Source organism: Festucalex cinctus, chromosome 16 (genome assembly GCF_051991245.1).
Source record: "Festucalex cinctus isolate MCC-2025b chromosome 16, RoL_Fcin_1.0, whole genome shotgun sequence".
Classification (NCBI taxonomy): Eukaryota; Metazoa; Chordata; class Actinopteri; order Syngnathiformes; family Syngnathidae; genus Festucalex; species Festucalex cinctus.
In genome coordinates, this window is record NC_135426.1 from 13,826,991 (window position 1) to 13,853,306 (window position 26,316).

The 26,316-nt window shown below is 46.2% G+C and overlaps 2 protein-coding genes across 5 annotated transcripts in view; one reads left to right on the top strand and one right to left on the bottom strand.

Moving 5' to 3' along the window:
* The window catches only part of LOC144003105 (neurexin-2-like), a 392,228-nt gene that overhangs the window by 69,447 nt on the left and 296,465 nt on the right, over nt 1-26,316 (top strand). The gene's annotated exons all lie outside the window — the stretch shown is intronic.
* On the bottom strand, nt 17,422-19,486 carry LOC144004213 (uncharacterized). The gene is made up of 2 exons (XM_077501238.1): nt 17,970-19,486; nt 17,422-17,890 (listed from the first exon to the last, which is right to left on the bottom strand). Exons 1-2 carry the CDS (start codon nt 19,287-19,289, stop codon nt 17,831-17,833), a joined length of 1,380 nt encoding a protein of 459 aa, XP_077357364.1. The 5' UTR covers nt 19,290-19,486; the 3' UTR covers nt 17,422-17,830.

Sequence of the window (26,316 nt, forward strand, 5' to 3'; positions counted from 1 at the left end):
ATCTCCCAGATTCCAAGTTTCAAGTAGCATATGGTCGGAAGCTCGCCGCGAGTCCGCATGAATATTGTTCAATCTTCCTCCGGCAGTTGTGTGACACAAAGATGAGGAGCCTCCAAAGCTAACAGCCTTGCTTGGAATACAAATGAACTCTAATATTTGCTTCGTTTTCAGTGTCATTGTGAAACAATGCTGCTGAGTTTGTGAGATTTTAAAACCGTATGTAGAAATACTTTCTTTAATAATTTCACATGAAAAATGTAATAGAAAAACTATAGCTTCCCTCAAAAATACGGAAAAAATAAGAAAACGAAACGGAATGTATGGTGTTCCACAGGGTTCAATTCTGGGGCCTCTGCTGTTTTCATTGTATCTGTTGCTGCTTAATTATTATTTTCTTCCATCTTTACCCCAAGAGACTGGCTTACAATTTAGATTAGTGTTGTTCCGATACCGTTTTTTGGCTCCCGATACCGATACCCAGCTTTGCAGTATCGGCCGATACCATACCGATACTTAAGGTTTTTTTTCCTCAACATGAAAAAGCTGTCCTGCCATTGGTTTAGAGCATTCAAGGGCCAATAGGATATCTTAGATCGGCATGTAGTGAACATGTCACATACCAGTGAATGTCGTGCACCAGCAAGACACAAGATGCTGCATCCAAAATCCTATATTAGCGTTGGAATTAATGGTATCGGCATGTTACTTGTGAGTAGTCACCGATACCGATACCACTGTTTTAATGCAGTATCGGCACCTCTGCCGATACCAGTATCGGTATCGGAACAACACTAATTTAGATGCCATATAATGATTAGATTCCATATAATGATGCTAACAAACATTCATGCTTCAAATGCGAAAAATAAGTACAGAGCAAAAAAGTCAAATAGTGTAGTGACAACTTCTTCAAACCAAGTCCAACTTTGAATGTGTCTTTGTTTTGTCCTGAACAAGTCGTCCAAAATAACATTTCATTTATTGACATGCGTCTTATGCTTGTATTGTGCCAACCTGCCGCAATTAAAGGTTGAGACGCATGTGAAAACGTTTTCATTATCCTCAGAAGCCCGTGTGGCATCAAAGCCAAACACAAACCCCTTTTGTTAGCCGGGCAATTACATTGATTCTTCACTTATGCTGCTTTTTCGTGCTTTGTCTGGCATCCATTTCCTGGAACGGACCTGCATCAATGAGCCTTAGATATGACCAGAAAATGGAATACATGAGAAGCCGGGAGATGGCAAAGCAGCCGAGTGAAAGAGAAGCGAGTCAGGCAGCGTGGCAAAAAAGGAAGGGGAAAAAAGGATTATTGAAAATTGTGCTATTGTTAGTCGAGGACGTCAGAGTGCTTGTGTGCGTAATCCAGTAGGGGCGGCAAGGGACTCACAAAGCCATGCCAACTGTTACTGACAGCCTGCTGCAGGATTATTGCTGCACCTATTCACTCCCTGCTTTTTTTTATTGCCCACTCACCTCTCATAAATAAATAACCTCACGTTCAAGGAAACACTCTTTCAGACCATGTGAGGCTTGCCCAAGTCTCAACTTCCACCCTATGGACCAACATCTGTTCTATTTTAGCGGGTGGATCTTCATTATCCGCTCAGATGGCCCCTTTATTAGCGACACCTGCAGAATATATTTCAATCCAACACGAGCTGAATAAAATGTATTCAGCATTTCCAATATTTTGGTTGGCTTAATGAGATGCATGGGCAAGTCAAACACATTTGAAACAGCTCTCAGTACGCCACAATGCAGCCATTACACCGCAACACACTTCCAGGAACAACTTCAAAATAAAAGCATGCGATGGCATTGATGTCCATATACGATTTGGTGAGGAAAGGCTTATTTTGAAGAGATTGCTTGGCTAGCATACACGTAAATAAGCGGATATCCGAGGCAGAAAATATGTCTTGAGCATTTTTTTTTAACCAAAGTACTGATCATCAATTTAATATGAATTTAATGTCCTTTAAATTGAAGGGAAAACTTCAAAAAAAAATTCTTCATCCTTCACACTCTATGATGTTTAAAGTACAATGAGTGTGATTGAACGTATCAATTGCATTTTCATTCATTTCAATGGGGAAGATGATTTGAGATGTGTTTATATGGGGTAGGCTATATGCATTCTAGGGCTGCTCAATTATATAGAAAATATTAATCAATTATATTGGTAATACATGTAATTGAAATCACGATTAAGACGTTCATTTATTTTTTGGTACAAATATAAATATTAAGACAAATAAAATTCTTTGAAACACTAATTATTGAAGTTATTTTTAGATTAAACATAAGCTATTAAATTAGTTATTTTAGGTGCAAAAATGTATACATTTAACAAATCAAAAATTAGTACGTTTTTTTTACAATTATGCTGATTTTTGTAATTGTTAAGTCTTTCGATTAATTTCACAGCCCTAATGCATCTTATCTCAAGGCATCATTTTTTAAAATAATGGACCTTATGGAGTGGTAAGTGAGTGCATAATGAATTGTTCTCCGTGAGGACAAAGGTTAATGAAACGTTTGCAGGTACAAGCGCTGACCCCGACGTTTTCCACCGTGCCAGCCCGTGACCAAAAGTGCACACCGTTCATTTTAGTCGCCATTACTCCCGCCGCTGGCATGCTGCCCGCGTGTAGCCTTCTGGCCCCCGCTCTCCTCCACTCTCACTCAGTTTACCTTGTTGAAATATCCTGTTGAATAATGAATGGAGCCCATCAACTTGAAACAGTAATGGTCAAACCTTACCGAGCGTCTGCCCTACATCACTAATCGTTCCCTCGCAGTGCTTTGAATGGACCACGAACGCTAACGTCATATACGTTGTAGACGTGCTGAATAAAATCAAGCTCTTATAGTGATGTTGTCTTAGATCTCCACTTTTTTTTTCTTTTTTTTTTCTTCTTCTTCTTCTTCAAAAAAAAAGATCTCCACCTTAAGACTTCAGCTAATGCCTTCAGCGTCACAACCAATGACGTCTGCGGGCCTCTTCCATTCAAATTAGCGGTGGGTATTGCCAACAACCTCACGATACATTGAGTATCACGATACAGGGGTCATGATACATTACTTGACATGCATCTTTATGAAAGCAGTCAAATTATCTTTTTATTATGCTTCATGGCAAAAACTTTTCTTCTTCTAATGTTAGCAGCGCTTTCGGTTTACCGCCTGTTCGAAATGCGTGCACATCACATAGCAAGGAGACGCATGCCGGGAAACTTTATGAATATCGATACCTGCATTCCTCTCATGGAAGAAATCAAGGTGCTGAATAGTGACCCGTTCCCATCCCTGTCCCCCCTCTGTTTGGTGTCGTGTTTTTCCATGTTTCTTTGACAGCTGAAACTGTAAAATGAATTCCGTTGCTCTGCACTTGTGACATGTACAATGACAATAAAATAGATTTTTCATTTCCATCTTCTCGCAGCACCTCAAAGTCCCTCTTGCTACGTCTTCAGTCCAATCCTCTACGACACTTATTTTTTTACATTGAGTGTGAGGTTAGTGGAGGGCTGCTAAACGCACTTTGGGAGCCATAGCAAATGCAGTATTGTTCCCCTTTCACCTCGTCTCGAAATAAATCCAACACACATTATGTATGTATGTGGGAGAAGTGCCAAAAAAGCCTTTTAAGAACAGCTTCCCTGTGTCTGAATATCAATCATCGTGCAGTCTCAGATTTGGTGGAAAACATCTCACGGGGAGACATTAATGACATAATTAACAAATTAGGAATGCCTCCACTCATTACGTAGCACACAGTATGTTGATATGCAGAAAGTCATTTAGATGGCACACTGATAATTGTATAACACGGAAGAGATGATTCCTCTCGATGCTATCGTTGCTTTGCATAATGAGTCAACATGAATCCTGACTGCAAAGGCCTATATGGAATATTCACAGGAGTACTCCTTGGCTTGCGTGTCCTTTTCGGTTCTGCATTTCTTGATGTCTTCACTTCACTCCCGAGGTTCCGAATCAGGAGCGGCCACGCTTGGCACGGAGCGGCAAACTCCGCACGGAAAAGTGGGAGTCTTTTGTGTGCGCGCAAGACGGGAACAAATATGAAAAGGAGCCATGTGTTGGAGTCGAAGGCACTAACACGCATCAACTTCTGCTTGGCTGAACTCTGCCTCACCTCGCCGAAATCAGCATAGCCTTTGGCACACGGCGTCAGGAAGTGTGGAGCGGTGAAATATCAACGTTGTGGATCTATAACGTCTCTCTGACACTTCTCTCCTCAAACATGCCATTGCACAGTCCAGAAAGCTGTTGGGAAGCATGCGTCATAATGTGCCTTGTGTTTTTAGGATAGTGTTGTTGTGGAAGTACAAAACTTCACTTGAGATAGAGGCACTGTTTGTCTCCAAGTGACCCTTCACATGACGCTGCTTAAGTCATTTTCACTGACGCAGCCACCTTCGCTCTTGGCTATTTTACTGGATTTTGACTGATTTTGAAAGGCCCACACAATATTGTATTCTATTGCTATAAAAACATGGAACCTACCAAAATAAAGATGAAAGTCTCTTCTTTCATCAGAAAAAAGTATGTTTGTATCTGTTTCCGTTTTGCAGTAATTAGCATTAGAAAAAAGCTAAGTTTCATCATTCCTGGTGAAAACACTGTCAAAAAGAGCTTGTTGCAACTTGGCCCTGGCTGATCTCTTATACTCTGCTGCCACCTAATGGCCGTTTTCTATTAACTACCATTGCTTTAGGTGACCTCTTCATGTCAGAAACTTCTTTCTGTATGCTCTTGCATAAAAAACAAAAACAAAAAAATATATATACATACATTTTTGGGAGTGAAGGACAAAGTATTAAAAAAACAAAAACGTATTTACACATTTTTGGGTTTGAATGGGTTAACATAACAAACACTTGGAGAAAATGTGTCTTAAACTTCAGGATGGCCATCCATCTTTTTTCCATACCGTGTCCTCAAGTTTGTAGATACTAGTGTTGTAGTTCTCGATTGGTCTTGGGACCACTTCTTAAGGGTCTGGTTTCAGAATCGAAGATATTTTTACTTGGTCTTGTCTCAGACAGGGTGGGCTCAGAATTTTTGCGACAGTCTTGGTCTCGACTTCCAAAAGTCTTGGAGTCATACTCCTTAGTCCTGATGTTTTTGTCTCATTTGGTGTCAATACTAATAATTAGCATTTGCCAAGAAGGTGAGCTGACTCTGCACCTCTTTTTCTCAGTTTTTCTCAAGAAAACCACCCTCATTGTCCCCTTTTTCCCTTCTTCCCCATCTTGGTACCTGCGGACGAGGTCGTATGTCCTTGGAGAGTTCTCCAATTATTTGTCAGCTCTATAACAAAGTGCTAGCATACGCTCCAAACTGCTTACATTTTGGGCCCCGCCCTCATCTTCGCCCTCCTTTGAATTTCCCAGAGGTGACAGGCGAGGAATGAGGACACTCATTGTTGGGCCACCGAGAGCGAGGCTATACATTTTTAACCAGCTCTGACACTCTCGTCCTCTCCCTACTTGTCCCCAGCCGCCCCGCCGGCCACGACTTGCTTGAGTCAAACCCAGTGGGGAGCCACTTCACCTGGGACCGCCAAAGTCAGCACTAGCCCCCCTCCTCCCTCCTTTCCACCTTGCTGCATTCATGTGTGTACGAACAGCCATTGTCAGTGACCTTCTGCTGTTTGAAAGAAAGGATTTACTCGCTGATATTCTCTGTTCAGTTGAACGGGAGTCTTTTCACAGGTACTTTTATTGTTGACTGGAAGCTGTTAAAAGAGTGCTAATGGAAAAATAAATGCACCTGCTTTGTTGATGATGGAAATATATACAGATCCGTAATTGTGACCATCATAATCACATCTAAAATCGGAGTCCTCCATATAATATCGTAAAGTAACTCTTGTGCAATCCTGCTGACTAGCAAACAATATGTAACAAGAACATCACCCTTCTTGGCGGTAGAAAAAAAAAAAAAGTCTCCCATAAAAATGCAATTACACCTGAAATAGCAACCACAGCGGCGGAATCAATCTCCCCGGACAAGGTCTCGATAAAAGCAACCACATCATCAATCAGCGACAACGAGCTTCATGAAATATTCACGTGTGATGTACACGAGGAGATGGATGTAAACTATTAGCTAAGAGATCATGCACAGTGTGTTTGTCCACCAACAAGGCTATTTTGAGGGCCACTCACTCACCAGCCAGCCAATCATTTTTCATGGTGTTATTGATCAGCCATTTGGTTTTACTTGAAACCATCATGTAGTTTTGCTATAAACCCCTCCTGTTGGGCCACACAAATGATAAAAGACTCAATTTTGCCTTTGGGAGCCATTTCTCGTTCAGCATTGTTCCTCTTTTTCTGTATTGTGAAATAAACCAAACGTAGTGATGCCAAATAACCATGTCAAGAAAGAACCTTGGCGATTAAATAAAACTCCTTTAAGGCAATATTTATCAGTAGCCAGCCAGGGATTTTAGCCTAGCGGTTAGTGCTACGCACCTCTCAAGCAGCACAGCGTAGAAACACATTGTCCATTGCTTGATGACATCACAACCGGAGGTCAATTCTCTGCTGCTCTGTGCTCCATTGTAATAGAAAATGTTCTTGATGGAGCTACTGGTATTGAACAGCCCCCTTCAGCCCCTAACTGCCTTTGGGTCTATTCCTTCAGTTATCCCTCCCCGAGCTGCTTGCTCGAAGACCATGAATTAGTCTCAGCCTTCACCTGGGACGCGTCTGTAATGAAAGCCTTTGTGTTTGTTCTCTGAGCCGGCGCCGCTTCAAAATTGAACGGGATGTCGCAGCCCCGCTCGGTTTCTCTTGGCCTTCCCGCGCTCCATTATGTGCACCGGTCCTCGCCACCATGCTTGCCAATGCGTGATCCACCATGCGCTGGGTGTGTTCAAACACACGATTGCACGTCTGCTCCAAACATGTTTTGCTCCAGCACGTTGCTCTCCCTTAATTGTTGTTCACTGCTTTCGCTCATTTGTGCAACTTACCTTGTTGTTGTCCTCCTAGTGAGTGCTCCCGTTTCAACCAAAGGCACTCAGCTGCGCAGATCAAGACAGACAAAGCTGCACTTCATTTCATCCACACTTTTAAGCATCAAAAATGGTTCTAGATTGGTTATAGAGCACTTTAAAACAACCACGTTTTTCTTAAGATCGAAGGAACTAGTGTTGTTCTGATACCGATACTGGTATCGGCAGAGGTGCCGATACTGCATAAAAACAGTGGTATTGGTATCGGTGACTACTCACAAGTAACATGCCGATACTATTAAATCCAACGCTAATATAGGATTTTGGATGCAGCATCTTGTGTCTTGCTGGTGCACGACATTCACTGATATGTGACATGTTCACTGCATGCCATCCATCCATCCATCCATCTTCTTCCGCTTATCCGGGGTCGGGTCGCGGGGGCAGCAGCTTCAGGAGGGAAACCCAGACTTCCCTCTCCCCAGCCACTTCAACCAGCTCCTCCGGTGGGATCCCAAGGCGTTCCCAGGCCAGCCGAGAGACATAGTCTCTCCAGCGTGTCCTGGGTCGTCCCCGGGGCCTCCCACCGGTGGGACATGCCCGGAACACCTCCCCAGGGAGGCGTCCAGGAGGCATCCGAACCAGATGCCCGAGCCACCTCAGCTGGCTCCTCTCAACGCGGAGGAGCAGCGGCTCGACTCTGAGTCCCTCCCGGATGACCGAGCTTCTCACCCTATCTCTAAGGGAGAGCCCGGACACCCTGCGGAGGAAGCTCATTTCGGCCGCTTGTATCCGGGATCTCGTTCTTTCGGTCACGACCCACAGCTCGTGACCATAGGTGAGGGTTGGAACGTAGATCGACCGGTAAATCGAGAGCTTTGCCTTTTGGCTCAGCTCTTTCTTCACCACGACGGACCGATACAGAGTCCGCATCACTGCAGACGCTGCACCGATCCGCCTGTCGATCTCCCGCTCCATCCCACCCTCACTCGTGAACAAGACCCCAAGATACTTGAACTCCTCCACTTGGGGCAGGATCTCATCCCCGACCTGAAGACGACACTCCACCCTTTTCCGACTGAGGACCATGGTCTCGGATTTGGAGGTGCTGATCCTCATCCCAGCCGCTTCACACTCGGCTGCGAACCGCTCCAGTGAGAGCTGAAGGTCCCGGCCTGATGAAGCCAACAGCACCACATCATCTGCAAAGAGCAGAGATGCAATGCTGAGGCCACCAAACCGGAACCCCTCCACTCCTCGGCTGCGCCTAGAAATTCTGTCCATAAAAGTTATGAACAGAATCGGTGACAAAGGGCAACCTTGGCGGAGTCCAACCCTCACCGGAAACGAATCCGACTTACTGCCGGCAATGCGGACCAAACTCTGGCAACGGTCGTACAGGGACCGAACAGCCCGTAACAAGGGGCCCGGCACCCCGTACTCCCGAAGCACCCCCCACAGAACTCCCCGAGGGACACGGTCGAACGCCTTCTCCAGATCCACAAAACACATGTGGACTGGTTGAGCGAACTCCCACGCACCCTCGAGGATCCTGCGGAGGGTGTAGAGCTGGTCCACTGTTCCACGGCCAGGACGAAAACCACACTGCTCCTCCTGGATCCGAGATTCGACCTCCCGACGGACCCTCCTCTCCAGCACCCCTGAATAGACCTTACCAGGGAGGCTGAGGAGTGTGATCCCTCTGTAGTTGGAACACACCCTCCGGTCCCCCTTCTTAAAAAGGGGGACCACCACCCCGGTCTGCCAATCCAGAGGCACTGTCCCCGATGTCCACGCGATGTTGTAGAGGCGTGTCAACCACGACAGCCCCACAACATCCAGAGTCTTTAGGAACTCCGGGCGGATCTCATCCACCCCCGGGGCCCTGCCACCGAGGAGCTTTCCAACCACCTCAGTGACTTCGACCCCAGAGATAGGAGAGCCCACCCCAGAGTCCCCAGACTCTGCTTCCTCAAAAGGAGACGTGTTGGTGGAATTGAGGAGGTCTTCGAAGTATTCCCCCCACCGCTTCACGACGTCCCGAGTCGAGGTCAGCAGCACCCCATCGCCACTATACACAGTGTTAATGGTGCACTGCTTTCCTCTCCTGAGACGCCGGATGGTGGACCAGAATTTCCTCGAAGCCGTCCGGAAGTCGTTTTCCATGGCCTCACCGAACTCCTCCCATGTCCGAGTTTTTGCCTCAGCAACCGCCGAAGCCGCGTTCCGCTTGGCCATCCGGTACCTGTCAGCTGCCTCCGGAGTCCGACAGGCCAAAAAGGCCCGATAGGACTCCTTCTTCAGCTTGACGGCATCCCTTACCGCTGGTGTCCACCAGCGGGTTCGAAGATTGCCGCCGCGACAGGCACCGACCACCTTACGGCCACAGCTCCGATCGGCCGCTTCAACAATGGAGGCGCGGAACATGGTCCATTCGGACTCAATGTCCCCCACCTCCCCCGAGACAAGGGAGAAGCTCTGCCGGAGGTGGGCATTGAAACTCTTTCTGACAGGGGATTCCGCCAGACGTTCCCAGCAAACCCTCACAATACGTTTGGGTCTGCCAGGTCGGACCGGCATCTTCCCCCACCATCGGAGCCAACACACCACCAGGTGGTGATCAGTTGACAGCTCCGCCCCTCTCTTCACCCGAGTGTCCAAAACATGCGGCCGCAAATCCGATGACACGACTACAAAGTCGATCATCGAACTGCGGCCTAGGGTGTCCTGGTGCCAAGTGCACATATGGACACCCTTATGCTTGAACATGGTGTTCGTTATGGACAAACCGTGACGAGCACAGAAGTCCAATAACAGAACACCGCTCGGGTTCCGATCAGGGGGGCCGTTCCTCCCAATCACGCCCCTCCAGGTCTCACTGTCATTCCCCACGTGAGCGTTGAAGTCCCCCAGCAGGACGAGGGAGTCCCCAGAGGGAGCGCTCTCCAGCACACCCTCCACGGACTCCAAGAAGGGTGGGTACTCTGAGCTGCTGTTTGGTGCATATGCACAAACAACAGTCAGGACCCGTCCCCCCACCCGAAGGCGGAGGGAGGCTACCCTCTCGTCCACCGGGGTAAACCCCAACGTACAGGCGCCGAGCCGGGGGGCAATAAGTATGCCCACACCTGCTCTGCGCCTCACACCGTGGGCAACTCCAGAGTGGAAGAGAGTCCAACCCCTCTCAAGAGGACTGGTACCAGAGCCCAAGCCGTGTGTGGAGGCGAGTCCGACTATGTCTAGTCGGAACTTCTCGGCCTCGCACACCAGCTCGGGCTCCTTCCCTGCCAGAGAGGTGACATTCCATGTCCCAAGAGCCAGCTTCTGTAGCCGGGGGTCGGTCCGCCAAGGTCTCCTCCCTTGGCCGCCACCCAGCCCACACTGCACCCGACCCCTTTGGCCCCTCCCACCGGTGGTGAGCCCGTGGGAAGAGGGACCCACGTTGCCCCTTCGGGCTGTGCCCGGCCGGGCCCCATGGGTGCAGGCCCGGCCACCAGGCGCTCGCCAGCGAGCCCCGCCTCCAGGCCTGGCTCCAGAGGGGGGCCCCGGTGACCCGCGTCCGGGCGAGGGAAACGCGTCTCCAAAATTTTTTATCATCATAGGGGTCTTCTGAGCCGTTCTTAGTCTGGCCCCTCACCTAGGACCTGTTTGCCATGGGTGACCCTGCCAGGGGCATAAAGCCCCAGACAACATAGCTCCTAGGATCATTGCGACACGCAAACCCCTCCACCACGTTAAGGTGCCGGCTCACGGAGGGGTCACTGCATGCCGATCTAAGATATCCTATTGGCCCTTGAATGCTTTGACCCAATGGCAGGACAGCTTTTTCATGTTGAGGAAAAAAAAAACTTAAGTATCGGTATGGTATCGGTATCGGCCGATACTGCTAAGCTGTGTATCGATATCAATATCGGTAGCCAAAAAACAGTATCGGAACAACACTGGAAGGAACACAGGGGCAGAAAATACAATGAAAACGGCAGAGGCCCCAGAATTCAACCCTGTGGAACACCATACCTTCCTTTTATACCTGTGAACTGATATCGCACATAGTATGTAGCAATACAATCGTAAAGAAATCACACAGCACACCATCACAAAAGCTACAAGTCAACTCCTGAGTGCACCAAATTCCCTGTAGCACAGATCTGGCCAAGTAATGTAGCGGGATCACCTCCAGCCAATGATGGCCAAGCAGGGCGTATCATCATGTCTTTGCCGAACCCCTGAGACGGACTCATCGAACCCCTGACGTTCGATCGAACCCAGGTTGAGAACCACTCGGACGGAAGCTTTAATCTTTGGTCGAGATGCTGTGATAAACAAACGTTACAATACGATATGAACGTCACAATATGATAATTATCACATTATCGTGAGGAGGTTGGCAATATAAAAAATGCTGTATCAAACCTCATGATATAAATACATTAAAGCTCATATTGGGGGGGAAAAAAAGGCACAATAGTATAATGGCCTATGCAGTTCATCTGGCGATTAGCGTGGATCTTAAACGCGGGTAGCCAAACATGTCTAATTAAAATTAAACCAGAGTGTGCTGGGACTGCATAAATGGAAAATAATCTGGTCTTTTGAAAAGATGTACTGCTTTTAATATCGTTACATGACAATATCATGGCAATTTTATTATTACAATATTGCCGTTATCCTGACATCCCTAATTTTGGGACATCAGGTGTACAGTAGAACACGAACAGATGTCGTTGAGTGACAGCCTCGCTCCATTGCTCTTTCTTTTTTTTTTATTTTTTTTTTATAGCTGCCTCTAATCCTGTCTGTTCTGACACATTGCAACTTGAAATCCATCAGCGTTCATCTTCTTTAAGTCACTTTGACAGTGACACTTTTTGTTGGACTAAAGACAAAAACATGCAAACGTGACATTTCGCCTCTCTGACATCGCAGAAAAATCTAGCGGGGTTAGCATTGTGCTACAAAGAATTTGGGCATCTTTCAGTCAACACAATGACATAATTATTTGTCTCAAATGTACTTTTTCCAGGTCAAAAATGAATATCTCCAAGCCCCAGCTATAAATAGAGAACAAAATCAGAACCCTTGAGGGTACCTTAACTCTGACAACATACTGTACTTCTACATTCTTTGCCTATTCAGCTTTTTTTCATTTTCAGCATCCCCAAAGAGGAAGCGGTTTGTTCAGGTTGGATGCTCAAAGAATTCCTCCTGCATTACCTTTTTCTGATCCTGAAAGAGTGAGCATTGCTTGTATAATCTATTTCTTTATTCTCAAACGACGTCTGCCCGGCGGCTTGTAAATATGTACACATTATGCACACGCATTGTGTTTTTCATCGTTCCCCATTTGTGTCTCGCTGTCCATATGTGTATGCGCGTACACAAAGCTGCGTGTCACCTCGCATCTTCTCAAGCCCCATTCGTGCTACTTCCCTCTTGTGAGTCACAAAGCGGCACCGCCATGGCCGTGCATGTTCCCGCTCACTCGGATTAAGAGCCTGCGCCCGCCAAAGGAGAGCCGAATCAATGTTTTTTTTTTCGGGGAGGGGAGACATCGCTTGTGTGTTTCATCACGTCCCCCCTCGCTTGTGGTCTCCTCGCGGGAGCAGACCATGCGGCAGAGGCGATACCGAGTGTTGCATGCAAGACCTGAAGACCGACGGGGAGGTTTTGCCTTGGAGCGGATCAATATACCACCGTTTGAAGGATACTAAGTGAATTGAGAGGCCCGTAATGAGCTTGGTGTCTTCCGGGGGGTGTGACATTAAACACATTGCTCACGGAGTGCACATAGCAGGGTGCATTGTCTCGTATCCATGCACAAATCTGAATGGAAACTGTGAAGCTGCACCGTTGAAATCAACATTAAGGCCCTGAGTCATTGCTCCTTGCAGGCCTGCAGTGTTTGCTCTCATTCTTTCTTTGCGATGCGACTCGCTGACGATGCAAAGTGTCACAAATCCTCCAATGTGGTGATTTTTTTTTTTTTTTTTTTTGCAAATGGATGCTTGCCCTCCCGTGGCCTCCGGGGCCGAAAAGGGACCAGAGAGATAAAGCGAATTTGCGTTCATGGATAGATGTTGCTTTAAATGCATCTGAGACTGTTGATGCTAATTGTTAGCCTCTCTATGACATTTTCATTATGTATTAGCTAAGGATGTCACGATGAGGGCAATATCATGATATCGTGATATTAAAACTGCCACAATATTGTCGTAGTCATGCTCACAATATTTAAAAGGAACACATCTGTTAAAAAAAAGTCAGGTTGTTATCCATTTGTGCAGTTGTAGCACCCTCTAGTGGCTATTTTATTAGTGCAATTTAATTTTCATGAGGGATGTTTTGGCCTTCTATGTTTAAAATCTATGCTAATTGTCAGATGGAGGACCTAATTTGCTTGTGAAGCGATCAATGTGTGCTTGCATTAGCAATCAAGTCCCTCAAAATTGTTATTAGAGATTGTAGGTGGTTTATATGCATTGCTGGTATGTACAAAAGCACAATATTGTGCTTGCTTTTTTTTTTTTAGTATGAGCTTTTTTTTTTTCTTTTTTTTTTTTTTACAATATTGTGATCTTTTTTTAAATATCGCCAACACCTCCACAATATCGTGATAATTATCGTATCGTGACCTTCCTATCGTATCGTGATATTTCGATATCGTTACATCTCTAGTATTAGCATTACGCTAGCGGAGGCATTCCGTAGGCAAAATTTGGTTGTTATGACACATTAGGAGTGTGTTCAAAAAAATATATCGTTGCGGGCCTCATTACAATACACGTATCGATACGCAGGCATCAGAATCAATATTTCTCGTTAACTTTAAATGGGCAGTTAACGATGCGTTAACAGCCTCTTTGAAGTTGCGCAGGAGATGTGGGAGCAGAGGAGACACGGGTGCCTTTGCAGCTTGCATTGTACCTTAAAAAAAAAAAAAAAAAAAAAGCAGCATCTTTGAAATTAATTGCCTTCAATTAGTGCACGTGCAGGAGGAGCGTGAGGGAGTCGTTGAGGGAGGAAACAGACAGGAGTGCCTTACTTTGCATTTTACTTATTTACAAAAAAAAATGTGTACATATGAAGTGACAAGGCGGGGTCAGGTAGGACTCAGACGCAGGCGTAAGGTAGGCCACCAAGGCAGCAGGTTTATTTCCGGCCAACAGTGGTCTCCTCTCAAACTGAGAGGAGAACAGGGAGGGGAAAAAATGGAGAACAAAAGGCGCTCCACTAGGGAGGAAAAAACAGGCAAAGGGTACTGGGGACAACAGAAAGCGCTCCGCTAGGGAGGAAAAAGGGCACAAGGCAAAAGGGGTAACTAAAGGCGCTCCAAAAGAGAGGAAAAGGCACAAAAACAAGGCAACAACGCTAGGCAACAGGAACAAGGACATGAGGACTGTGGACGCTTCCATGCACTGACGGTGACACTTCGGCAACGGAGGGGAGAATGCAGGTGGCTTTTATTGTGTGGGTTGATTGGTGGCAGGTGGTGATAATCATGGGCGGGGACCGGTAATGAGTGAGCGGCAGGAAGGGCAAGTGACCTGGGGTGAGAGGAGAGTTAGATTTTCAGGATAAGACAGGAAACATGGATACCAAAATAAAAGCATGGCCGTCACACCGGTGGCGGCGTGACAGTACCCCCCCCTCAACGGCCGGCTCTTGACGGCCCAGGAATGTCAGGGTGCTCAGCGTAAAAGTCGTCAATGAGGGAGGGATCAACGATGAACCGGGAGGGGACCCATTGTCTTTCCTCCGGGCCGTACCCCTCCCAGTCGACAAGGTACTGCCTCCCGCGGCCCCGATTACGAACATCTAAAAGTTTTCTGACCTTGTAAACGGGGCCGCCTTCAATCATCTCTGGGGGGGGCGGGTTGGGTTCGGAGGGCACCAGTGGGCTTTCGTGGACAGGCTTGACTTGGCTGACGTGGAATGTAGGATGGACTCTGAGGGATCGTGGCAGACGGAGTCGAACGGCGGCAGGCCCTATGGACTTGGTTACTGGGAAAGGCCCCACAAATCGCGGGGCCAGCTTCGGACATGGTACCTTGAGTCTGAGGTGTTTTGCTGATAGCCAAACTCGCTGGCCTGGGCGGTATTCAGGTGCCGGTCTTCTTTTCCGGTCGGCGGCCCTCTTCACCCGGTCTCCCTGGCGTTGAAGCGCCGTCCGGGCCGCCGACCAGACCTTGTGGCACCGACGGATCATGGCTTTGACCGAGGGGACCGTTACCTCCTCTTCCAGTTCGGCGAAGAATGGGGGATCGTAGCCATGGACACACTTGAACGGGGTGAGACCTGTGGCAGAAGTGGGTAAAGAGTTATGTGCGAGCTCAACCCAAACCAGGTAAGTGCTCCAGGTAGTCGGGTTCTGGGAGACGAGGCATCGGAGGCCCGTTTCGAGTTGCTGGTTTAATCTTTCCGCCTGTCCATTGGCCTCCGGGTGGTAACCTGACGTCAGGTTGGCCTTGGCTCCTAGGGCTTTGCAGAATTGCGTCCAGAAACGGGAGATGAACTGTGGTCCACGGTCAGAGACGATGTGTAGCGGGAATCCATAAAACCGGAATATGTGGTGGATCATGATGTCTGCGGTGGTTTTGGCGGATGGGAGCTTGGATAGTGGAATGAAGCGAACCATCTTGGAGAATCTGTCAACAACTGTGAGGATTGTGGTTTTACCATGGGATGGGGGCAGTCCAGTCACAAAGTCCAATGATATTTCTGCCCATGGTCTGGATGGGATCGGTAACGGTTGGAGAAGGCCCATCCGAGACTGATTTGAAGTTTTATTGCGGGCACAAGTCGGACAGGCAGTGACGTATTCCTTTATCGTGGTCTCCATTGCCGGCCACCAGAATCTCCGGGCAACAGCATACATGGTCCTGCGGACACCAGGATGACAAAATAGCCGTGATGTGTGAGCCCAGTGTATTACCTGGGACCTTAGCTCTTCCGGCACGAAGAGTCGACGTGGTGGACATGACGTGGGGGGAGTGATGTTACGCAGCGCCTCTTTGACATCGTCCTCGATTTGCCATCTCATGGCCCCGACTATGCAGTCCCGGGGCAGAATGGTCTCAGGCTTGGCTTCCAATGGCTCGGACTCGTGAACTCTTGACAAGGCGTCAGCCTTAACGTTTTTGCTGCCTGGTCTGTACGTGAGAGAGAATACGAAGCGGTTAAAAAACAGAGACCATCTGGCCTGTCGAGGGTTGAGTCTTTTAGCTTGACGTAAGTATTCTAGGTTTCGGTGGTCGGTCCAGATCACGAAAGGAAGTTCGGCGCCCTCCAACCAGTGTCTCCACTCTTCAAGAGCTACTTTTACCGCGAGAAGCTCCCGATCTCCTACCGAGTAATTGCGTTCTGCCTTGGATAGTTTCCGTGAGAGGAATGCGCAGGGATGTGTTTTTCCGTCCTCCTGGCAGCGCTGGGACAATACTGCCCCAATCCCTATGCTCGAGGCGTCCACCTCGACCACGAACTGGCGTTTGGGGTCAGGAACTTTGAGGATTGGGGCGTTGGTGAAGCGAAGTTTCAAGTCTTTGAATGCCTTTTCGGCTTCCGGGGTCCAAAAGAAACGAACTTGTGGGGAGGTCAAGGCGTGTAGGGGAGCGGCAATGGTGCTGAAGTTTCTAATGAATCGACGGTAAAAATTGGCGAATCCGAGGAATTGCTGGACTTTTTTCCGTGAATCCGGCGTGGGCCAATCTCGCACGGCGCTGACCTTGTCTGCCTCCATCTCTACTTTTCCCGGTGACACGACGAATCCCAGGAAGGAGATAGTGTTGACGTGAAACAGGCTTTTTTCCGCTTTCACGTACAATTGATGATCCAGGAGGCGCTGCAGAACTCGGCTTACATGGTCTCGATGGCTCGTTAGGTCAGGAGAGTATATTAGTATGTCGTCCAAGTAAACGTATACGAAGTGATCAATAAAGTCCTTTAGTACCTCATTAATCATGGCCTGAAAAACTGCTGGGGCATTGGTGAGTCCGAAAGGCATGACGAGGTACTCGTAATGTCCCCGGGGCGTGTTAAAACCAGTCTTCCATTCATCTCCCTCGCGGATCCGGATGAGGTGATAGGCGTTGCGGAGATCGAGCTTTGTGAAGATTCTAGCTTGTTGCAACTGGTCAAACACAGAGGACATCAATGGCAATGGGTACCGGTTCTTGACCGTGATGTCATTCAAGGGGCTGTAGTCAATGCATGGGCGTAGGGATCCATCCTTCTTGCTCACAAAGAAGAAGCCTGCTCCTGCAGGCGAGGAAGACGGTCGGATGAGGCCGGCTTTCAAGGATTCGTCAATGTAACTGTTCATGGCTTGGCGTTCGGGTCCAGAGACCGAGTACAGTCTCCCCTTGGGAATGGTTGAGCCGGGAATCAGATCGATCGGGCAATCATATGGGCGGTGTAGAGGGAGAGTCATGGCTTTGGTCTTGCTGAAGACCTCCCGCAGAGGGTGGTAGCAGGAGGGAACAGTGTGCAAGTTCGGGTACTCTTCTTGAGCCGGTGGGACGAGAGTCACCTGGTGAACCTGGGCTGTGGAGTTTCGGGGTGCGGGTTGTTCCAACCTGTGAGAGCTGCAGTCTTTTCCCCACTCCAGCACAACTCCAGTGTTCCAGTCGATTCTGGGACCATGTAGACACAGCCAAGGGTGTCCCAGAACCAAAGTGGGGGAAGCGGCGTGGAAAACATGGAAACGGAGAGTCTCGAAGTGAGGTCCGATTCGGACTTCCAGAGGTTCAGTGATGTGGGTGATTTGGAAGAGCTCCTTGCCATTCAGCGCTCGAGCCTGGATGGTCAAAGAAAGGGGTTCGGTGGCGGCTCGTATATGCTTTACGAGCTCCCAGTCCATGAGACTTTCGTCTGATCCGGAGTCGATGAGGGCTGGCAGATCTAGAGAGACATTGTGGTGGGTTATCTGGATTTGCGTAAGTCTGTGACTCTTGGCGGGTCGGGGTGCCGGAGGACTCACCGGGGAGTGGCCCTTTGTGGAGCAGGATTCCACCAAGTGTCCAAGACCTCCACAATAGTAGCAGCGGCCCTCTCGGCGTCGGCGCTGCCTCTCCTCCGGCGAAAGCCGAGCCCTTCCCAGTTGCATGGGTTCGTCGCTAGCGAGGTCCACCTCTCCCGGTTCCGGTCGGGAAGGAGCGATGAATCGCGGCCTTCCGGCCTCCGGTGTCCGCGTCCAGGGGGTGGGTTCCTCCCTCCTTCGCGGTCCGCCGATCTTGGCCAGCTCCTGGCGACGATGATCGGTCCGGATAGCGAGGGAAATCAAGGCGTCCAAGTCCGCGGGGAGATCGACGGGAACCAGAAGCTCTTGAATAGCTGGTGAGAGTCCTTTCAAAAAATGGTCGTGGAGTGCGATGGCATTCCAGCCACTGTCCGTTGCCAACGTTCGAAAACGAATTGCATAGTCGCTGACAGATTCCTTGCCTTGCTGCAGTCGACTCAGTGCTCGTGCCTTCTCTCGGTCATGGTTTTCTGGATCAAAAACTCGGCGCAAAGCGATTTGAAAGTCCTGTACGCTTTGGCAGACCGAGGAACCCCTGGCCCATTCCGCGGTCGCCCAGGTTTTGGCCCGACCCGTCAGGTGAGATACCATGAAGGCCACTCGGGATCGGGCTGTGGGAAATGCCTGTGGTAAGTGTTCAAAATGTATGTCGCATTCTGTGAGAAAAGTCTGACAACGTCCGGGTTCACCGGAGTATCGTTCCGGGGAGGCCAGTCTCAATCCTACCCCGGTGAAAGGCGTGGTCGGTACAGAGAACTCAGGGGGAGGAATTTGTCCGGTGGAAGCTGGCGCTCGACGCCGTGAAAGGCTTACCAGCTCGTGGACCTGGCTGGTCAATTCCTCCATCCGGGACAGCATGGTCTGTTGGATCTGGCCCTGGGTGTTGAGCCGGGCCTCCTGGCTCTGCAGTGCGGCCTCGATCCTGCCTGCTGGGTCCATGCTGGCCGAAGTGTACTGACAAGGCGGGGTCAGGTAGGACTCAGACGCAGGCGTAAGGTAGGCCACCAAGGCAGCAGGTTTATTTCCGGCCAACAGTGGTCTCCTCTCAAACTGAGAGGAGAACAGGGAGGGGAAAAAATGGAGAACAAAAGGCGCTCCACTAGGGAGGAAAAAACAGGCAAAGGGTACTGGGGACAACAGAAAGCGCTCCGCTAGGGAGGAAAAAGGGCACAAGGCAAAAGGGGTAACTAAAGGCGCTCCAAAAGAGAGGAAAAGGCACAAAAACAAGGCAACAACGCTAGGCAACAGGAACAAGGACATGAGGACTGTGGACGCTTCCATGCACTGACGGTGACACTTCGGCAACGGAGGGGAGAATGCAGGTGGCTTTTATTGTGTGGGTTGATTGGTGGCAGGTGGTGATAATCATGGGCGGGGACCGGTAATGAGTGAGCGGCAGGAAGGGCAAGTGACCTGGGGTGAGAGGAGAGTTAGATTTTCAGGATAAGACAGGAAACATGGATACCAAAATAAAAGCATGGCCGTCACACCGGTGGCGGCGTGACATGAAGTATGTTTTAAAAATAGCTCACCAGTGATTGGACACTGTGTCTTGCTCAAAAAAACAATAATTAAAACGGAGGAAGATTATCAGCATTTATTTACCGTATTTTCCGCACTATAAGGCGCACCCAAGAGCCTTCAATTTTCTTAAAAGCTGACCATGCGCCTTATAATCCAGTGCACCTTATATATGGATCAATATTGAGGTCTCGCTGTCAAGACGCTATCGGTGACCCTGCACGATCGGTGACGCGCATGCGCAGAAGATCCCGCCATCTTGGATCGCTAGCTAATGCTAATGCTTTACGGCAGAGAAAATAATAAAACAGCTGTTTATTCATTTCGGGAGTGAATGGAGTTGTCAGAAAGCTGGTTTGTAATCTATTAATAAAGTTTGACTGACCTATCTGACAGTTTTGTTGACATTCCCTTTCGCGCAGCACCATCTAATGGATGCATAAGGTAACCCCACCCTCTACTGTAGCGCCTTACATATGGAAAAAGTTTTAAAATATGTCATTCATTGAAGGTGTGCCTTCTAATGCGGTGCGCCTTATAGTGCGGAAAACACGGTACTTATAAACTTAACATGGTAATGTAATGTAACAATTTTACTTCAATTTCCCCAAATATTTCAAATGGCACATTTGAGAGCTGTAATTTTAATATTAGGATATTTTTGTTCATCTCATCTCATAAAGTTTCCCGGTGTGTCTGTGAAAGCTGCTCCTTGCTCTGCAGTGTGTGCACATGCCGCTTGGTGGTAAACCAGAAGAGCTGCTAACAGAAACATTTTTGGGATCGAGCATGATCAACATATCATTTTGAAAATGCAAGTAAATTAATGTAAAATATCGGGATACGTATCGCCTTGTAGATCATGTATTGCGATACGTATCGTATCGTGGTCCCTGTATCGTGATACGTTGCGTATCGTGACGTTGTTGGCAATACCCAGCGCTACACCTCATTATTTTTGCTATTGAACTTTGAGTGGGAATGGTGTAAGGTTTATTTTTAAGTCAGCTGTTGAATGAAAGTACTTTTTCACCTCAGTGGCTATTTTCGACTACTGTACAGATACTCGTGCGGAGAGGATGAAGGGATGGAGCATAAGAAAGAGGTTTTTGGAGTTGAAAGATATGGAGCAAGCAAGCCGCTTTCTCTCCCCTCTCTGCCCCCCTCTGTCTGCTCGTCTTCTTGTTATCTACGCCAGCCTTCTCTGTCTTTTTTTTTTTCCTGCGTGCTGTCTCACTCGGTCGCCCCTGAAACCCTCGCCTCTTTTTCTCTCCGATAAGGCCGGCGGAGCTGCAGGCTGCTGGGCTGGTTAATTGGAAGCGGGAGAGTCTCAAGGCCTGGCCAGTGAGCCTTGTGCTTTCCTGCCCAAAAAACATCTCCAGGCACCAGGACAGCCACACGCATGCTGGCGGCCATGCACGCACGCACACACACATAGCACCACCCACGCACTCAAACCTAATCGGCCATATTCCCTCGGTGTCCACAGCAAGCATTTTACGCATGCACAACATCTCAACAGGAAGTAGTTGAGTATCTCTACTCAGAGAGATAAAGTTGCGTACTGTAAACATGCTAGAGTTTGCCCCCCAGCTGCCTCGCATGGCCGTTTAACATCCCAGGTACAAACCTCGCTGAATGTGTCACACCACAACAGAAATTGATGAAATGTTACCCTCGCAAAACTAACGATCTAACAACCTAAAATTGAAAACAAAAGATTTATACTACTAAAACGAAAATTGAACAAAACTAACTGAAACTACATCTTAAGTAGAATTATAGCAAAAACATCCTTCATTTTTGTCTTTGTCACTTAGCATTAGGGATGGGCCAGTACCGATACTAATTTCAAGGTATCGATACTCACGATGGCGGCCGATACTGATATCACTCTGGTAGCCTTCTCGTGGGTGTTTTACGATCAGGAACTAGAAATTAGAAGAACAGAAAATTGTGATTAATTTCATGCAATTTTAAGGAAAATGCTATATTTGGGATAAATAAAGGCCTTTTTTTTTTTTCAAATTATGTAATTGGAAATTTTCTGCATCAAAAGTACTACTGGTATCAGTACTTGGTGTCGGTGACTACTCGAGTTGTTCTCGTACTGGTATCCGTCTGAAAATAATTGGTCTCGAACATCCGGAATTAACTTCATACATGAGCTTTCTGTGTTCATTTTAAATGTATTTTTATTTTGATATTGCTGAATTTCCTGACAGAAGAAAAAAGGTCAAACAGCCGTTTGATAATTGTAATTACTTCAATACAGAATACTCAATGATTTTCTTTTTTTTAAATCTTGCGCTTTACAAAACCACCATGTATGTATATAGTTGGAGAAAAAACTAAAACTAATACTAAAACAAATACAATTTAACAAACTTGCTCTAAAATCTAATTAAACCTAACTCAATTTAAAATAAAAAGTCATCACACCTCTCGAATTATCGTGAACGTTGTTTGTCGCCAGTGATGGAACATTGTGATTTTCTAGGATTTTTGTCGAAATCACGTGAAGAATGTAATTTGAGCAAACAGGTAATTTCCCAAACTGTTAGCTCTTCAAATTAATAGGTGCCAAAGAAGTAGCTCTCAGGTTCAAGAAGGTTGGTGATCACTTGTCTACAACACCCAAGATCCATAACAAGAGCTGTATTTTTAATAATAGCCTTTCTAAAGTGCATGCGTCATACTGAGAGTTATTTCTCACCGTCTTTGGGTCAAAACATCAGAAAGTATATTTCATCTTGCGCAGCAATTGTATTTCTCCCCGATGATTCACCTTGTCGAGGTATCCGAGCCAAAACGATGAAGCGACGAGGACTCCCGCTGAAAGTCGAGATTAATCTGCCGAGCTAACGGCAAGGCTAAAGCTCTTGATCTGCTTCATTAGCATCTTCTCATCGGGGATAAACGCAGTTAGCGCCGCCGTTCTACTGACGGCTTAGAGCTGACGAGGCCCATCAAAGCAACGACGAGAGCTCGCATCTGGATAGGCTCCATCAGGGAGTTTGGCATTTTATTAGCACTTTTTTTTTTATTACCTTCACCAGGGAGGTTGTTTTTTTATTAGCTTGACGTTTTTCGCCACTTCAAAGTTTGAAAATCTGGTTGAAATATGCGACTGTCTGTCCAAAGAACTTTCAAATCTTTCTTTTCTTGTTGTCATGGCTCCCCGGTTAGCTTTTCAAAACTGATACCCCAAAGTGACTAAGTGGCACTTTTTCCTCTAAATTTGCATGATGCCACTTCTGTTTTTTTGCATGTTGCCCATGCTGAATATTAAAAGTTTCTCGGCGTGAGTCTCTGGTTAATTAGAGCGCGGCAGCAGCGGCCTCATGCTGACGGATGCTTCCCCGCTGAGCTTCTTACAGGATAGGATTAATGACTCCTGCCTGACTTGAATATGCGGCGGGAGTGTGTATGTGTGTTTTGTTAGGTGGTAAGTGTGTATTATCTGTGTCTAATCCACACACGCTGATGTTTGTGCAAATGAATGAATATGTAAATACGTGTTTGAGTTACACTTCCTGTATTCTTTGTCTGGATTATTACAGTATGACTTTTTCAAAGCCATTGTAGACGTCAGAATTGAGAGAACATGTCAAAACACGAGTAACCCATTACAATGTAGCATGTTGCTATGAAGTAACTGCATTTTGAAATAATAACTAATCTGTGTTACTATGATCTATAAAAATTACATGTTAAATAAGTTACTTAACCTTCCCGCAAGTTACTTTTGTAAATCATGTTTTGAAGATGCAAGGGCAGTCATTATTTTTGAGTTTGTCAGCTAAAAACAAAAATATTAAGGTTTGGTGCACACTCTTTTTTTTTATTTTTTTTTTATTATTATCTAAGTAGCTTTAAAAACTAGGGATGTAACGATACTGGCAATATCGTGATATCCTGATATTAAAACTGTCACAATATCGTCGTCGTCATGTTCGCGATATTTAATCTGTTAAAAAAAAGTCAGGTTGATTTCCATTTGTGCAGTTATAGCACCCTCTGGTGGCTAATATTTTAGTGCAGTTTAATTTTCATTAGGTATGTTTTGGCCCTTCTATGTTAAATTGTCAGATGAAAGGGATTGTAATATGCTTATGGAGCGAGTCAATACGCGGAGGAACTCAATGTGGGCTTGCATTAGTGAGTAAGTGCCTCAATATTAAGTGTTATTAGAGATTTGAGGTAGTTTATATGTGTTGCTGTTATGTACAAAACCACAATATTGTGCTTTTTTTTTAGCATGAGGTCATTTTTTTTTTACAATATTGTGACCTTTTTTTTAAATATTTTATTTATTTTTTTTATTTAATATCACCAACCTCCCCACAATATCGTGATAATTATTGTATCGTGAGCTTCAATATCGTATCGTGATATTTTGGATATCGTTACATCCCTATTAAAAAAACATTGTCAAAAAAAAACAAAAAAACGATCACAGTACGCATTCAAAGTCACACCAGGTCGCCAAAATTGTTATATTTTCATCCATCCATTTCCATCCATTTTCCTAGCCACTTATTCTTTTAAATTATAAATGTTGTTTTGCCATTACAAAATTAATAGTTAAATAAGTCAAGTAAAAAAAACTGCCTTTTTTGTGGAAATTATTTAAAAAATGTCATTTGAAGTGAAGTCTAGAAAGATGGTTTCTGGTTAACAAGTAGGAAATAAGATGTTTAGTGGAATCCTGAAAATACTTTTTTTTTAAATTAAATAATTATAAGTCAAAAAGGTTGTTTTATTCCTAATAAAAGCAAACTTTGCTCTTAAATGCCACTGTTAAAAACACACTTCCAACTAAAGCTGGGGGCAATTTTTATGTGAAGCAGGTGGTCGGTATTTAAATGTAACTACTCAAGTAACTTGTAATCTAACTTAGTTACTTTTAAAGCAAGTAATCAGCAAAGTAACTGAGTTACTTCTTCAAGTTAACTGTGACAATACTGCAAACATGTTATGTTGCACTAGAGGCCATGATACATTTTTGTATTTTATCTGAAGAATGGTCGAGGTAAGGTCTAGATCAGTGGCTCTGAACCTGGGTTCAATCGAACCCCAGGGGCTCAGTGAGTCAGCTTCAGGGTTTCGGCGTAGGTCAAGACACAAACCCGACTCAAATGTTTCGTGGTCAGATGAATATGTGCAATATGAATTCACATGTACTGTATCACAGAATGTATGGTGTTCCACAGGGTTCAATTCTGGGGCCTCTGCTGTTTTCATTGTATCTGCTGCCACTGGGTTCCATCTTAAAATTTTTGTGTGTTTATGCTCTATTGCATATGTTATATATTAAATTTTTCATGCCACACAACTCCAGTCCAACTTTGCCACGAGTGACGATATAAAAATATGAAATGGGACATTTTGCGCCATAGACTCGTCAAGTGATGGGGGGCGGGGGTGTCAAGATCACGATGCCAACGTCTCCCACGGGGTTGATGTGGGAGGAAATAGGTCGCTTCTCGCTCACATGACCAGGCAGCTATCCCGAGGCGTTGCGCAGCTTCGCTTTGACAAGGAGTCGGGTCAGGGTGTGCAGATTGCTCTTTCACTCAACTTGCCTCTCGCGCTTGAGAGTGAGAGAGCTGTCCTTTTCCATAAGGCGATAGCTGGGACGCATTCGGGAATGAAACAAAACAGAATGCAATGGATTTAGTCGCAAGTTGAATTTTGGATGCAGAACACTTCACGGTTTTGTCTGGACTAGGGGTGTTAAAAAAAATCGATTCGGTAATATATCGTGATATTACATCGCTCAATTCTCGAATCGATTCAATAGGCGGCCGAATCGATTTTTAAATATCCATATTTAATGGGAAAATATTCACCAAAACGTCTTACGGTTCACACCTTAAGCATGGAAGAATGTTATATTAATGGAACATTATGCCTTAATATTTTATTTTAATGCTGTTCAAACATGAAACAGATTACAACCTTTATAAGATTGAAGTTTCAAATAAATAAATGATACATTTTCATACGAATCTTACACTACAAAATTACTGATTAGGATTTTCTAAATAAAAAATAAAAAATAAAATTGCAACAATCGATTTATAAATTCGAATTGAATCGTGATATGAATCGAATCGTCAGGTACTAGGCAATTCACACCCCTAGTCTGGACCATATGTTTTTCCATTTTTACATGGCAGAAATTCTTCAATTGGGTTCAAATGACAATATTTGAAAAGCATGTATGAATTGAACTCCCTGATGAGAAGCGCCGTAACTCCACAAGGGCAATCAAAGCGTTGGCACATGCACACATGGGCGCCATCCGCAGAGTGGTAGTTATGCCTCCAGTCTTGTTCAGCTTCTTCGGTGTCCTTGAATTTTGGCAGTCACAAAATCAGCAACAGGACGACTGCCACCAACCTGACACGGGAAAGTTAAACATTCAGTTTGAGTCGTCGATTCGAGAGGCTTTCGGATGTCAGAGGGTTGTCTCGTCAGCAAACACAGACGGACTGTGACGACAATAACAGATTTGATCGCCCTGTTATGCCTCGCACATTTGCTACGCTGTCAGCCTGGCATTCGCGTGGTATCAAATAAAAAAAACAAACGGATTAATTGTAAACAGTGATAATTCAACAAACAAACTTTACAGTATACATGAAAAAAAAAACAATTTTAAATGATAAAGAAAACCAGAAACATATTTTCTCCAACCTCTCAGTCCGACCTCATCTTCCTCTATCAACATCACGCCTCTGGGATGTTGATTATGCAGATGACACACTTTCCGTCCCGC

Coding starts and splice junctions, on each gene's coding strand:
- LOC144004213 (XM_077501238.1), bottom strand. CDS start 19,289: ATGGAAGCGTCCACAGTCCTCATGTCCTTGTTCCTGTTGCCTAGCGTT. Junction 17,891..17,969: donor CCACAAAGGGCCACTCCCCG/GTGAGTCCTCCG, acceptor ATGTCTCTCTAG/ATCTGCCAGCCCTCATCGAC.